Raw genomic sequence first — 15,172 nt, 5'->3', positions numbered from 1 at the left:
AATTTAATTTTTGCAATATTGAGAAAATCCTGTTTAAAGTCATATAAATTTTTTTTAAATTGTGAGTTATAATTTTTGTGATTATAACCCTGTATCATTTTTCACACAACTTAAAATAATAAACATCACAATAGTTTCTGAATTTACAGTATTATTATATAAATTGTTTACTAAATGCTTAATGCAAAAATATGCATATCCATAGAAATTTAAATGTAATTGATTTCAAAGTCCTATTGATATATTTTTCTGAACCAGAACTTAGAAAATGCAGGAATCTGGAAGAACAATACAGTGGTCTACCATTTACAATAAGGAAATTGTAGAGTAGTCTCCCATTATAATATCTATTTATCATGAATTTGTCTCCCATTACAATATCTGTTCATCATAATGTTGCCTCCCATTGTCAACGTATATTTGTTCCACCTAACAGGAGTTCCAATGGAAACTTTATCAATGTCATAATACCTATACCTGTTGGAACAAATATTCTTTACCATTTATTCCGTTAGGAACATGTACTGTAATATTTATTCCTGTGGAAATAATATTCCAGAATATTGTTTCCATTTGGAACTTATATTATGAAGGAACTTCTATTCCGTGACACCATTACAATATCTGTTGATCATAGAGTTGTCTCCCATAACATTATCTGTTGATCATAGAGTTGTCTCCCATTTCAATATCTGTTGATCATAGAGTTGTCTCCCATTAAAAAAAAAAAATTTGTATGTTTAATTTGCATTTATCATTGTGTTTTTTTCTCTTACAAATATTAAACAGAAAAGTTTGTCCGTTCTTGAACTAATTACTGATTTTGAAATGCTTGAATTATATCTTAAAGCATATAGTTTCATTGAAAATCTTAAATTCAAAAGTTTTAATCAGACTTAAACAGCAAGGTAAAAATCTGAAGAATTTATTTTAACATTTAGGTCTTTGAATCAATACTACTCAAAATCATTTAATAAAAAGATAAGTTAATGGGGAGATGTATTCAAGATGAAGATCAAATGAAAATTTGATTGCATAATGTTTACAAGTCCTAGATATATTTCACATACTCAATTTAAAGATTGACAGCGATCATTCTAAGTAATAATTTGAAATATGCATCAGTCTTTTTATTGCACATTTAGGATGGCTTATCTTCTCTTCAACTCAGCATATGATAAAACAGAGAGATTTTGAATGAAACACAAGTTTCCTTAATGTTCAATTATTGTAAGAAGCATTCTGCGTATGATATAATAATCTTGCATAAACAACTCATAATTTATATTGTAATTGACTAGGATTTTTAGTATTCATGGTGAAGGTCATGGATTTCCAGCTTCCTACAATAATAAAAACAATCACCACTAAATGGCCAAAAGTAGCATTCAACACCAAATCATTCAGCTTCCTACAGCAATAAAAACAATCACCACTAAATGGCCAAAAGTAGCATTCAACACCAAATCAATCGGCTTCCTACAGCAATAAAAACAATCACCACTAAATGGCCAAAAGTGGCATTCAACACCAAATCATTCAGCTTCCTACAGCAATAAAAATGAGCACCACTAAATGGCCAAAAGTGGCATTCAACACCAAATCAATCAATCATTATCTATCATGCAAATACAAGTAATCTTGGTTTATTCATCACAAACCGAAGTATTGAAATATTAATAATTTGAGACACTGTAAACCCACTAATTTTCTGGAGCGATTTATTTTTTCGTGACTTTTGTGAGTAGAACATTATCGCAAATATAAAGCGTCGTGAATATGTCAAACTTGGATTTTTCCTTAATTAACTTCATCAAATAAAATTTAGAATGGCGAAATTAAATGGCTGCATATGGGATAGAAAAGGCTAAACATGAAAAATAGAGTGCTTTTGCAACATATTGGTCAGAAACTGAAAACATGACATAAGAATATGATAAATATTGATATCAAGCATTAGACTGAACTTACTTTCTTGAAACAAACATGTAATTTATTTAAGACACCTATCTATAGCTTGTCTTGCCGACTGTGCAAGGGCTGTATAGCCAGATAAGGTTGTTTAAAACGTCCATTTGTCTAAAGTTGTAGACAACATGTTGCCATCTCTCAGTGCCATCTAGAAGTTTTTGGTCAGTTTTTGTTGTGGGTTGCTGTCTCATTAGCTTTTGTTCATATGCAACTTCTATACACATTAAAGATATGACGTGCAAGAAAGCAGTTCTGAAAATTACAATTCCAGAGCCTACATGAACTTTATTTTAGGTACACTTGTAGGCAGAAAGAATGGAAACAATTAATTACTGTAATAACACCAACTTCCCAAACACCCACATTCTCGGCAGTGTTTATAAATAATGATAAATTCATTTTGACCGATTTTCATTTCCCTGTTGATAGATGAATTGTCGACAGTTGTTAGCAAACTTGTTGATATAAGTTAATATCTCTCAGAAACATAGATGGTACATTAAATCATGGTTATCTATACGTTTAATGTCCTATCTTCACATTCTTGCATTGCAAGATCTATTAATGAGATATTAAAACAATTCCTGCAAATGTTCTCTATTTTTTGGTAAATAAGCAGGAAGATTTCACACCTTACGCTTTCACTACAAACATTTGGTGTGAGATGTTACATATGGTTATGAAAATTTATCAAGATTTTTGCTGTTTAAGCTATAAATATTCAGTCGGTGCTCAGTGCCGTTAGGACTTTTTTCAAAAAAAAATAAGTCCAAGGGACTTTGTGGCTGAGAGGTCTAAGTAATTTCTGTATCACTAGCCCTTCAACACTCAGTTTGTAAGTTTGAATCTCACACTTCCCACTTACCCATAGCCTCGGGGGTGTTCGGACAAACCCCCGTGAAAACAAATGAACACTGTTAAAGTCAACATTCTGTTCGAATTGTGACTGTTAAAGTCGAGTTTATGAGTCCAAATAACCCCCCTTGGAAATTCCTGGCTACGGGCCTGTCACATTTGGCTGGTTTATTCAAACTCATTCTTTATTGCTAAAGATTGTTAGATTTCATGCTGAAGGACCTACCTCCAATAATTGCCATGAAATAACAATTTTTGCTGAAAGCGGTGTGAAACATACCTTTAGCTCTATCAATAACAACAATCAAAGATAAACTTATGACCTTGACTTCTGACCTTGGGGTTACTTCCTGGTCTGTTAAGTTCCTGACCAGACAGTGACAATTATAACTTGGCAGGAGTTACATCAGATAAACACTATAATAAATGCCAGGAATTATCAGGTGCTATACATGCCATTATGATTTATTCTACACTATGCCTAAGGGTCAGTCTTCTATAGGTCATGACCAAGGTTGAGACATGTAGATGTCCTAAAACCAGTTGAAAATACGGGTAGGTGATTAACAAATTTCCTGTTTTAGGCATACAAGTATTTCATTAAAAAAAATCTCTGGTGACCTTTACAGAATGGTCTAAGTATAGGTAGCCAGTGTCAGCATTTAGGCTGTGAGTCAGAACCCTGCCCCCCTGGCATGTGTGTTAAACTATTATCTTAATTGACTTTAATTGCCAGGAGTACTGAAGATTGGTGGTTCACTGTTGGTCAGGACTTTGTCCACCATTAAACTTGTAAGCCACAAGGTGATTAACTCAGTGCTGAAAGTGGCATTAATCACCAACAATGAATCAGTTCAATTTTCACGAATTTAATAACTACACATTTTTCAAAATTTACCTAAAACTAGGATATTTTTTTAATTCAGTGACCCCGCAAATAGGTTGGACTTCCGAAGAAGAAGGGAAAGAAGTTGAACTTCAATAGGAATTTAACCAATACTTCAATTTGACAAATTGGAACAAGCAATTGGAATTTATTTTTGAATGCTATGAACTTTTCTATCTTAAAACTATGTGAAAAATTGGTTAGCAAATGAGATTACATCTAAGTTTTGACAAATTATGATTGATTTTAACATCAGAATGATAAAAACTGAACAGCAGCTAAATGATAATTCTGCTAACCATGAAAATGTCATAAGTATTAACTTATAACAAAGGTCTGTCATTAACCTATTAGCTTGGGAGGATAGCCAAGTTGTTTGTTTATTTCTGCAAGGAAAAATAATAAGCAAAAAGTCAAATATTACATATTATGTTTGAGGTGTTGTCTGTTTGGTATAGAATTGAAGAATAGGGAACACCTACCAAGCATCCTTTGATTTTGTAGAGGATTGCGTTTAAAAGGGCAGTTGTGAAGGAAAGATTTTTTTTCTGCAAGAGCAGAAAGTCATCTTAAGTTTGAGGTGTTGTTTGTTTGGTATAGAATTAAAAGAATAGGGAAAATCTACCCAGCATCCTTTAGTTCTATGGATTGTGTTTTAGGCAATTGTGAAGACAAGATGTTTAACTAATTTTGATAGATATAAGATGTGGAATAAGTGCCAACGAGACAACTCTCCATCCAAGTCAAAATTTGTAAAAGTAAACCATTAGAAGTCAAAATACAGCCTTCATTTTGGAGCCTTGGTTTGTACACTGAACAGCAAGCTTTTAAGGGCTCGAAAATTATTATGCAAACCATTCAAACAGGGAAAACCAACAGTCTAACCAATATAAAAAAACTAGAAATGAGAACCAAGTCTTAAAAAAAATAATAAATGAGGCAAATAATAGCAAAACTAATTGAAATAACTAAATATTCCAGTCCATAACTTTTGATAAGTAGAAAAACATATGTTCAGTTAATATATTTGTTATAATTCCAATAATTGATCAGAAATAAAAAGTACAAACTGAACAGGTGGTTCCTCGTTTAACCCAATATTCCTGGCACTAATATATATTTATAGCTCAGACGAAAGTTATGGTCATGATGAACTATTATCTCTAATATTTGTAGCATAGGATGACAAGCATTGTCAGAAATGAATGCATTCTGTTGTTTATCTTTGAAAATTGTAGCAGAAAAAAAAAAGTGCCCATACTTAAACAGTGGGGGATCCAGAGGGGTGGGGGTCCGGGGGTTGGGACCACCCTTTTTTGGGGCAGATCAATGCATTTGAATGGGGACATATAGTTGTAACCTCTCTTTATCCTGGGTTTGGAACCCAACCCCCTTTTAAAATGGCTGGATCTGCCCCTGCTTAAACTCTATGTTCTATTGATACATTACATCGGATCTATACTTCATGAATGATAAATTTTATTACAGGGGATGTAATGGTTTGACATTGTTCCCATTGCATTTATTTTTGTCTTTCCTACAACAAAAGTTGCAAAGGCGAGACTTATAGATTCTTGATTATATATAGCCTTTTATGTGGTGTTATCACTAAACTGCATTCTTTAACAAATCATATTATAGACATCAACAATAAAAATTGTTTTTTTGAAACAAGGATTAATTCTCAATTTTTCAACATCGTGTTCTAGAAAAAGAAAAAGATAGGGAGTCTATGCACATGTAGCTCCATAAGGGGGTTGTCCCCATCCCAATTATCCTTATTATAACAGTGGCAGATCCAGGAATTTTCATATGTGGGGGCCCACTGACTGACCTAAGAGGGGGCCTGCTCCAGTCACGCTTTGGTGATTCCCTACATAAGCAACCAATTTTTTTCCCAGAAAGGGGGGTCCTGGATCCCCTGGGCCCCCCTAAATCCCCCTATGTATAATGATCTTTTATGCAGCAAATTTAAATACTCCAAATTATGATCAGTTTGACCTTGATAAAGGTATGAACAAACTGAATTTTCTACTAAACCACCTTTAAAAAAAATTTCTGTTTCAGTTTAGAAGTCAGAATCTTTAATAAAAATCAAAAATATTTTAATAAAAATCTTTTCTAATTTTAAAGTAGAAATATTTTAAAGATACAGAGACAAATATAATCCATCTATGAAGAAATTGGTTTTGAAATGTATATACAATAATAGAACACGAAAGTACTTTTTGGCGAAGTTAGGAAATTAAGATGTGCATTCTTCTGATTCTCGTGTGCATGTTAATTAACTCTGAATGGTTGGCTTTGTAAAAGATCCTCTGCTGCCATGCAGTTAATTAGCAATTTTAAACAAATTTAAGAATTGAATTTTCTTTAAGTAAATAAATATGCTTCTGTACAAGTTTTGCCGATTAACTCGTCTGTCTGTGTTTTTCATCTCCCTGTCCTCTCAAAATCTTTTAACTAGCGGCATCAAGTCAGTGATAGTACAGGCTCTGTATTGACTGTTGCAGTATAAACATCGTTATTATTTTTGAGCCAAGATTTATTTACCTCTACCTACATAAAAATTGAATGTGAATTAGTTAGATAAGCTTAGATGGTCGATTGTTAGGATGTCAAATCTGTTTCTCCGACGGAGTAGTCTTTTATTCAACTCGGAAGGTAATTACTACAATTTTTTTCAGGTATTTTTTTTTTACCTGTTAGTAATTAAGATTAGATTTAGAGAAATTTTGTTCTATATTTTATTTATCAGAAACTTATGAGATAATTTTCAGGTATTTTTTTTACCTGTAATTAAGTAATTATGATCAGATTAAGAGTTTATATATTTTGTTTATCAGAAACTTAGGTTGATACTTTTCACATTGATTGCTTACATATATATATAGAAAGAGATTTGTAGTTTGTTTTGTAAGAAAGACATCTATTATTTATTTTTTTCAGGTATATAACTTGTGTTTTGTATTTTGAAACCATTCATTTATTATACTGTAGAAATAGCTGTCTCTGTTTCTAATTTCCCTAATCATTAACATTGTAGTTTTTTGTAACATTAATTAACTGAGGTATTTTAGCTACAAGTGTTTTAAGTCACTCAACTACTTATAGTACAAAATGGAAAATTATTACCTGGTACTTTTGTTTTGACATTCCAACTTTTGTTAAATTTGTGACAAAATCAGTTAGAAATTGATTATATTTGATAGATATGAATATTCTTGTTACAAATTTCAGTGACCCAAAATTATAATAATTTGATCCCCCATAATTTATTAAATATGAATATCTGTTTCAGGTTCACCAGAAATAAAAGCAACTTTAAAAGACTTGGTGACACTAGAGGGCAGTAATGCGGTCCTGGAATGTATCGTCACATGTTCCCCATCCCCTGATATCACATGGTACAAGGGAGATAAATCTGTGACAAACAATCGGCATTATGAAGCCAAGTATGACAATATATCTGGGCGAGCGACATTGACAGTGTTGGGTGCTAAGAAGGAGGACACTGGACCTTATAAATGTACATTGAGGAACCCACTGGGTGAAGCTGAGACAAAGGCAGCCCTTACAGTTAGAAGTAAGATAGATTGATTATCAAGTTCTTTAACTTCTTTTACTTTTGGGGTCTCCTAAAAAATTAACATATGCGTTTTGTTACTTGATTTTGCCATGTGATAAAGAACTTTCTGAATTGATTTTCCTCTAGGTTCAGTTTTTTTGTGATTTAACTTTTTGCTAGTGTTTAAGGGTTGAGTATAAGAAAGGGTTAGGGTAAGGGTTAGTTCACTATAGTTATAATTAATCATACTCCAGATAAGAATAAGAAAATGTGGTATGATTACCAATGAGACAACTATCCACCAAAGACCAAGTGACTTAAAAGTTAGAAACTACAGGTCACTGTTACCGTAATGGCCATCAACAATGAGAAAAAACACATTCTACATCTCAGACTATATAACAGGTCCAAACATGACAACAAGAAAACTTAGAACTGGATTTCTTATGTATGAACTAAACAATAAACAAAAAACTAGATATTACTGTAAACCAACTTATTTTCGCCGATCCTTTATTTTGCGTTTAACCCTTTCTTAACCATTTCGTGGCTATTAAATTTTGCGATTATCTGATTTACTCGATGAAGTTTATTAAGGAAAGATTAGAGATGAGTTATTTTTTCTTCTCGCAAAAGTCGCGAAAATAAGTTGGTTTACAGTATTATAGTTACAAACTATTGATAATCACTGAATAACTGTGGCTCCTGACTTGGGATAGATCACATTCAATAAGTTGTGGGGTTAAACTTGTTTACAAGCACTCTCACATGAGAGAGTGGAGTAATAGTACAAAATAAGAACAAACTATTGAAATCAGTTAAACTTGCTTAACTTATTTTAATTGGCACTTGAATGAAAGAAATAATGAAGTATTCCTTTGTGATGATTTCTCTACATCTTGTTTTGTTTAGTTTTGATATTAATTGTAATGTCAGGATCAACAACCTATGAAACTAATTTCAGGGGCATTAATATTGTTATAAAATTCATATAATACAAGAAGAAGAAATGTATTGTAATTTAAATGGTCTATTATCCCTGCTTGAACTGGGATGAGAGCATGTTATTATTTAGACAAACATTAAGAATCAGTGTCAAAAGATTCTTGCTAATTAAATTAGAATTAAGAAGAAAGAATAAATATAAAAATGATAAATGCAGATAAAGAATTTTACAATTTTGTTATGCAAAGGGTGCACAGAAATCAAATGGAAAAAAAACTCGCAGAAAAATTTAGAAATATTTTTTGGTAAACATGATGACCAAATTAAAAACTTTAAAAAAGAAGATGTGGTATGATTGCCAATGAGACACAATCCACAAGAGACCAAGATGACACAGATATTAACAACTATAGGTCACCGTACGGCCTTCAACAATGAGCAAAGCCCATACCGCATAGTCAGCTATGTTTGCCTGTTACATACAGTTCTTCGTCATCAAGGGAGACTGTTTGATAATGATTTATTTTGTTATAAATAGAGCATTAATTTTAATAAACAAGTATTGTAATAAATTTAATTTTGTGTCCTAAATCTGTTGTATTTGTATTCTTCTAGGTCGAGCAAAGAAAAAGCCACAATTTACGAAACCGTTAACTAATAAGGTAGCTACGGAAGGACATTCAGTGTGTTTAGAATGTTCTGTCAATGATGCTACACAAATTGCATGGTATAAAGACGGAATTATTCAAAGAAACACTTCAGACTTCAAACAGACTTTCGATGGATTAATCGCAAAATTAGATATTGAGGAGATATTTGTTGACGATCATGGTGAATACTCTTGTGTTGCTAAGAACGATTTCGGTGAAAATAGAACATCCTGTAAAATAATCGTCAAAGGTGAGAATGAACCGGATAAAATTCCTGTACCTAAAGTTAACAAAAAACCATGGTGTAAGGTGGTGTGACAGGCTTTATATACTGCTTACATACTCTTATATTCTGCCTTTCTATCTCTGACGATGTTGTATATATTTGTGTACCGTAAAGGAAACTATTTTGTGTAAATATGATGGAATAAGAATAAATTTAAACAATTTCAAAAAGTCTGGATATATCGCATGGAAATTTTGAATTTGGAAGCTAAAGCATGATAAAAAATTATTCTAGTATTTTAATACTAAAATGGAATGAAATTCCACTATTAAAAAAGAATTTTGACAAAATTTTATTTTTGGAATGAATCTGTTAAGCATGAAATTATACCATTTTGCATGCAAGCTATCTACCAAAATTAACAACAAGGGTGGGTTTAACAACTTTGATTACGTCACTAGGCATGAGGGTCTTGAACACTTCCAACTGAAATAAGCATGCTAGTTTAGAGATTTCTACCCATTTAAAACTAATTTGAGCTTACAATTTTTTTAATAGATCAATTATTATATATTTATTAGTATATGCAGTAACTAACAGTCTTGTAGATACAAACCTCCTACTTCCACATACCATTTCTAGTTACACCTTTGTTTATGTGTGTGTTTCCTGACTTTGAAATACTACAGTTTTTAGCTTATATCATTTACGTAATAATCTCATAATAGACATAATCAAAAGTCATCAGAACTGAGACATATAGTATGCAACATAGCATGGAAACGATCAGATATCATCACCTACATATACACCTACAAATAAAATATTATGGAAAACTTCCAATATAGAAAAATACGCAAAAACAATCACAAAAACTATACTGACATTCATACCGCTACACTAAGCATGCTTAATAGTGCAGATGAACCTACTTGACAAAACTAATGCTATAGTTTATTGCTTTCTTAATTGAAAGACAATGACCTTTTGACATACGAAAATACAAAGCTATTGTTTAGTTTATTGCTTTCTTAATTGGAAGGCAATGACCTTTGACACCTCCTACAGGACAAGAAGCATTTTTTGCTGTAAAAAATGATTGAGAAGTTTCTAGTGTGGAAAATTAGTAAAATGAAGAAACATGTACTCTAAATGTCTAAGAAGATATTAACTTTATGAAAGCATGTAGAGTATTGGCTCTATCTGAAGATAAGTCCACATTAACTTTGAGCATGGTTGAAAAGTAACTATACTTTATAACTATTGGTAGGTTGGGTGCTTAGAAGGAGATTTCCTCTATCCATCTTTTGTTTCCACACATAAAGTCTTTGCAAAATAATTGACATCAATGATTTCAATTGATTTTTCCTGAAATAGCCCTTATACCAACAATTGTGTGCCAGAAAATGATTTGGAGCCTGCATATAAGAGATTATAAAGAGTAATGAGGGATGGAAAAAGGTGGGGACTTAATTTTTCTACATGATACAGAATGTGTTAGCTCTCCTTATCTACCCCTGTTCCTAAGTATGAAAATTGTATTGCAGTCTTATCTGTATGCAACTCATCCACTGAATTTTTCACATCAGGAAGTAAAAAAGAAAAAAGATGAGAGAGTGAAAGGAGATAATAAATCTTCAGCGCTACATGCAATTTACATTTTAACACTTAGCTACTTCTGAAAACTGTTATGTAATTATACAAAACATGGAAAAGGGAAATGTGGTAAAACACTTAAATTAGACAATAAGCCGACACCATTATCAAACCAGAAGATATTTGGAGTTATGTACATGTTAATTTAGGGGAAAACTATAATTATGTGCCAGTAACATCGGTCATTAATTATTTTAGTCCTGAAAATGTGTATGTCATAAGCATCCTAGGTCTCCAAAAAAATGATAAAATATATATTACAACAACAACAACAAAATATTACTATAAAAAAAAAAATTTAAATTTTCATTTCAAATAAATTTTAGTCTGAAAAATATTTATTTTGGAAGTCCATGATAATTTAAGCTAAAAAATACCACATAAATTTTTTGTCTAAGGATCTTTTTTTATAAATCATGGAACTGTTATAACACCCTTGTAAAATCTATTTAGGAAAGTAGGACTGCTATCCTTGAAAATATCAGATAAGTTTTAATGTTTGAAATGTGGAAATTTGAAGAGAAAAACACTTGTAAAATTGTTAAAGTATCTTTATAGTTGTTAGATTCTTTCAAGTTAAGAAATACAAAAAATTGTAAAGATTAACAATATGAGATAATCTCACAAAATTCCGTTTTATTTCAAAATGTATCTTTGATACGATAACAATTTGGAAATTGAAGGGGAAATTTTTGGTTAATTGCTATAGCACATTGAGAGTCAGTTAGAGATATTTATTAAAAGATAATCAAATCATATTGTTGAAATGCAGTAAGCAGGTAATATGCTAGATACATACCATCTTTTAACTCTTTTAACACATGCTAAACAGTGAATCAGAAAAGATACAGTGTTGTAGGTCCTGGGATTGCAAATTGATATTCAAAAAATTCTGGAAATTAGTGTATGATCAGTAAAACTGGCAGTTTTAACATTCAATTAAATTAACAGTGGTGGATATTTTCATATGGATTGGCCCACTGACTCCAGTCATGCATCGGTGATTCCCAATTGAATTTTTTCCAAGCTAGCCCACTTTGCATACCCTTAAGTCCTGAATATGTGTGAAGATGAGGAACTCATTTGGTTGTTTAATCAGAGGCAGATTTAGAGAGGGGACAGGGTGTCTGGTCCCCCTTTTAAGGTAGAAATTTGGTTGAATTTTGTCTTGCCACAAACCTCTTAAAAATTTGGTAAAAATGTTGGGTTTTTTTTTGCATGCACAGACTTGGCTGAAACTTCCTCAACAGGGTATCAGAACTACGTCTCCATTCACCAATGGCAGTCAGGATTGTAGGCAAAAGAGACAAAACAATAACAATGAGCAACAGGAACTCCACTGAAACTTGATATGACCTACAAGTTGCTGCTGTAGTAAATTATAAGAAGCTCTTGGTCCAATGATGGCACCTGTTATAATGCTCTGATGAAAATTTAAAAAAAAACCAATTAGAACATAGTTATGCATATATGGTACACAGATTTTCATTGACTGTCTCTGTCAAGCAAGTCATGATGGCATTTGTGCAACTTTTGAAGAGCAGAAATAAACATTACAATTTATAACCCTTGCCGTTAAGTAGCTTCTTTGCAGCATCATGCTAATGATTCCCATGAATACTCAGTTATATCTCCTATAAACAAACCATAGTGTTATAAACAGGGTTTCTTTGATGTACTAAGTTCTTATAAATATCTTACTCTACAAACACATAAGGAAGTACAGATATGAGGGTTTGAATAGGGTTTATTGAAAAGAGAACAATGGGCAAAAAAAAGAAGAATAATGAAAACAAAAATAAGAAATAGAGAATAATGGGATGCTTAAATATATGTTGAATAGAGAGTAACTGTCAAACAAAAGAGAGAACAAGGCCTTATAGGGTTTAAAGAAAACAGTTATAAAGACCCCCATCCAGACTCTCTTATATTCAGGAGGATGACAGTTACAATCAAAATCATATCTACTGTGGGTTTTAAAGATGATTTGCAAAATCAAAGGGTATACATGCCCATCATATAAGGCCTTAATTACTCCTTGTAGTGGTCCTCTTTTTAAACCCACTTGATAGTACTAAAAAACTGTCAGTTCAAATTCTGTTTGCAAATAACACAATGGCATAAGCTGCATTCAGCACAATATCAGGCCAATGAATTACAGTGATGTCAATGCATACTTCAGTAGCCTTAAGAGCAATTGTTGCCTACACAGATAGATGTTGCACAAAACCATATCAGCCCTAAGACTTAGACATTGATTTCAAGGGTCAATACAAAGTAGTACATACTTCAGTAGCATGAAGTGCAATTGTTTAGTTTAAACATATTTATTTATAGTGGATTGGGAAACAAGTTTTGCAACTTATATTAATCCCTTTCCACTTTGCGGGTGCGAGTGCTGCCTTGTAGCGGCATTAGCCTACTCTTTTTCGAAATCTACAAGGGTGTCTTTAACGTGCAAGAGATATGGCTCTCTCTTAACACGGGTCAGCCATTTATCGTCCCCGTCCGACAGACTATCATCGTTTCCTCAAGACCATACTCGCGAATGGTGTCAAGGGAGAGCCGAAAATTGAGTTCCTGAAATTTTCATCCCAAACGGGAATCGAACCAGGAACCTTTGTGTTAGTAGTCCGATGCACTAACCACTACACCACTGCAATTGTTGCCCACATATATACAAAGATATATTTTGCTGCTGTTGATGGATAAGACTCATGCTAAAGTTTACACCTATATCACATTCTGATCTTGCTGTTTTCATTGATTTTAGGATGCTATAGTGTATACTTCAGTAGCATGAAGTGCAATTGTTGCCCACACAATTTACAAAGATATATTTTGCTGCTGTTGATGGATAAGACTCATGCTAAAGTTTACAACTATATCACATATCTTGCTGTTTTCATTGATTTTAGGATGCTATAGTGTATACTTCAGTAGCATGAAGTGCAATTGTTGCCCACATAATATACAAAGATATATTTTGCTGTTGTTGATGGATAAGACCCATGCTAAAGTTTACAACTGTATCCAATTCTGATCTTGCTGTTAGTTATAAGCTCTTATAGTTTATTGTTGAAAGAGTACCAGCTGTGTCAAGAAAAAACAGCAATTAAGGAACTATTCCTTTGATATTTAACAGTTATTTTCTAGTAAATCAGTTTTTTATGTGTCACGTAGAAACTATAAGTAATTGTCTCATAACCATTAATTTAAAGTCATTCTGTCATTGTGCCAATATGTCAGCAGATGAAATTGGATGTAATGTGGCAAGGATCCAGTGAAGAATAAAAGTGCTTAGAAATTTTCACTAGACATTTTCTTGAATACAGATATTTCTTAATGACGTCATTCACAACTTCTCACACATTTTTGTCAAATTGATATTTCTGACGCAGAACAACAACAACAAATTGAATGGGGGAGGATGAAGGATATAAAGAACTAAATGGTGGCCCCGTTGCCGGCAATGCTATTTTTAGCAATTGTCTCCTAATAAGGCGTTTTCATTAAACTAATTATGGAAAATCTGTTGTTGTCTAATTGAAGCTCTATATCTATTTTTGATTTTACCGCACTCAAATATATATGGTCCCATGGCTTTTCTTGGTGAATTTTGGGGTTTTTCACGATACCTGACGATTTCGCAGAAAATTTTCCCTAATTTTGAGCAACATAAAAAAATTATTTTCGGCATTTCATACTATACATTTTAGGACAAATTTGTGCTTGCATGAAACTTCATTCATAATGCTTTCCAGAAGAAAAATTTATAAAAGATATAACAACCAATCACAGAGAGCCATCTATTTTTATCTCTATGTCATGTTCCCTTCATAAAATGGCTGCGCCCATGTAATTTTATTTGGTACATTGTAACCTATACGATAATAAACAATTTTTGAAATTTGATTTTTTTTGCCGCATTGGTTACTTGAACATGGCTTGACTTCATTCTACTATGCAAAATATTTCATTGTTAACTGTATAATCCACAGGAATTAATTTCTGGAGCCTACCCCTGTTTAAAAATTGGTAGAAAATTACACTGATTTTTATAGACATTACGGTACTGTTTGTTGCAGGTGTAATATTTTGCCTCTTTGTTAGTATTGCCTTTTCGAAGTAATCATGTGCTTCTGATATTGATCAACAGAAAATTTAATTTGAGTGACACTGTACTGAAAAACAAATAAAAAATTCGGACCAGTTCAATATGAAATAAATCCACTATTTTGAAACGGACTATAGCTTTATAAATCGGATACATGTGCACATTTTAGCTTCTTTTCGTAAAAAACATCTTCTGGTGGTCTATATTAGCTTTACAAGTAGTATGGTAAATGTTTTGAATGATGCGAAATCGTTACGCATATGCAAATACCCTTGGAGCCGTTTTTACCAAAAAAGGG

The 15,172-nt window shown here is 32.4% G+C and overlaps 1 protein-coding gene across 13 annotated transcripts in view; it reads left to right on the top strand.

Annotated features, from left to right (window-relative positions):
• Positions 1-15,172, top strand: part of LOC134728137 (muscle M-line assembly protein unc-89-like) — a 158,454-nt gene that overhangs the window by 84,876 nt on the left and 58,406 nt on the right. For all 13 annotated transcript variants that reach the window (XM_063592587.1, XM_063592588.1, XM_063592581.1 and 10 more), the window contains 2 exons: positions 7,014-7,298; positions 8,841-9,125. In XM_063592587.1, coding sequence (XP_063448657.1) covers positions 7,014-7,298; positions 8,841-9,125 — 570 coding nt within the window. The remainder of the gene's footprint in view (positions 1-7,013; positions 7,299-8,840; positions 9,126-15,172) is intronic.

Source organism: Mytilus trossulus, chromosome 8 (assembly GCF_036588685.1).
Source record: "Mytilus trossulus isolate FHL-02 chromosome 8, PNRI_Mtr1.1.1.hap1, whole genome shotgun sequence".
Classification (NCBI taxonomy): domain Eukaryota; kingdom Metazoa; phylum Mollusca; class Bivalvia; order Mytilida; family Mytilidae; genus Mytilus; species Mytilus trossulus.
This window is presented reverse-complemented; position numbering and strand designations above follow the sequence as displayed.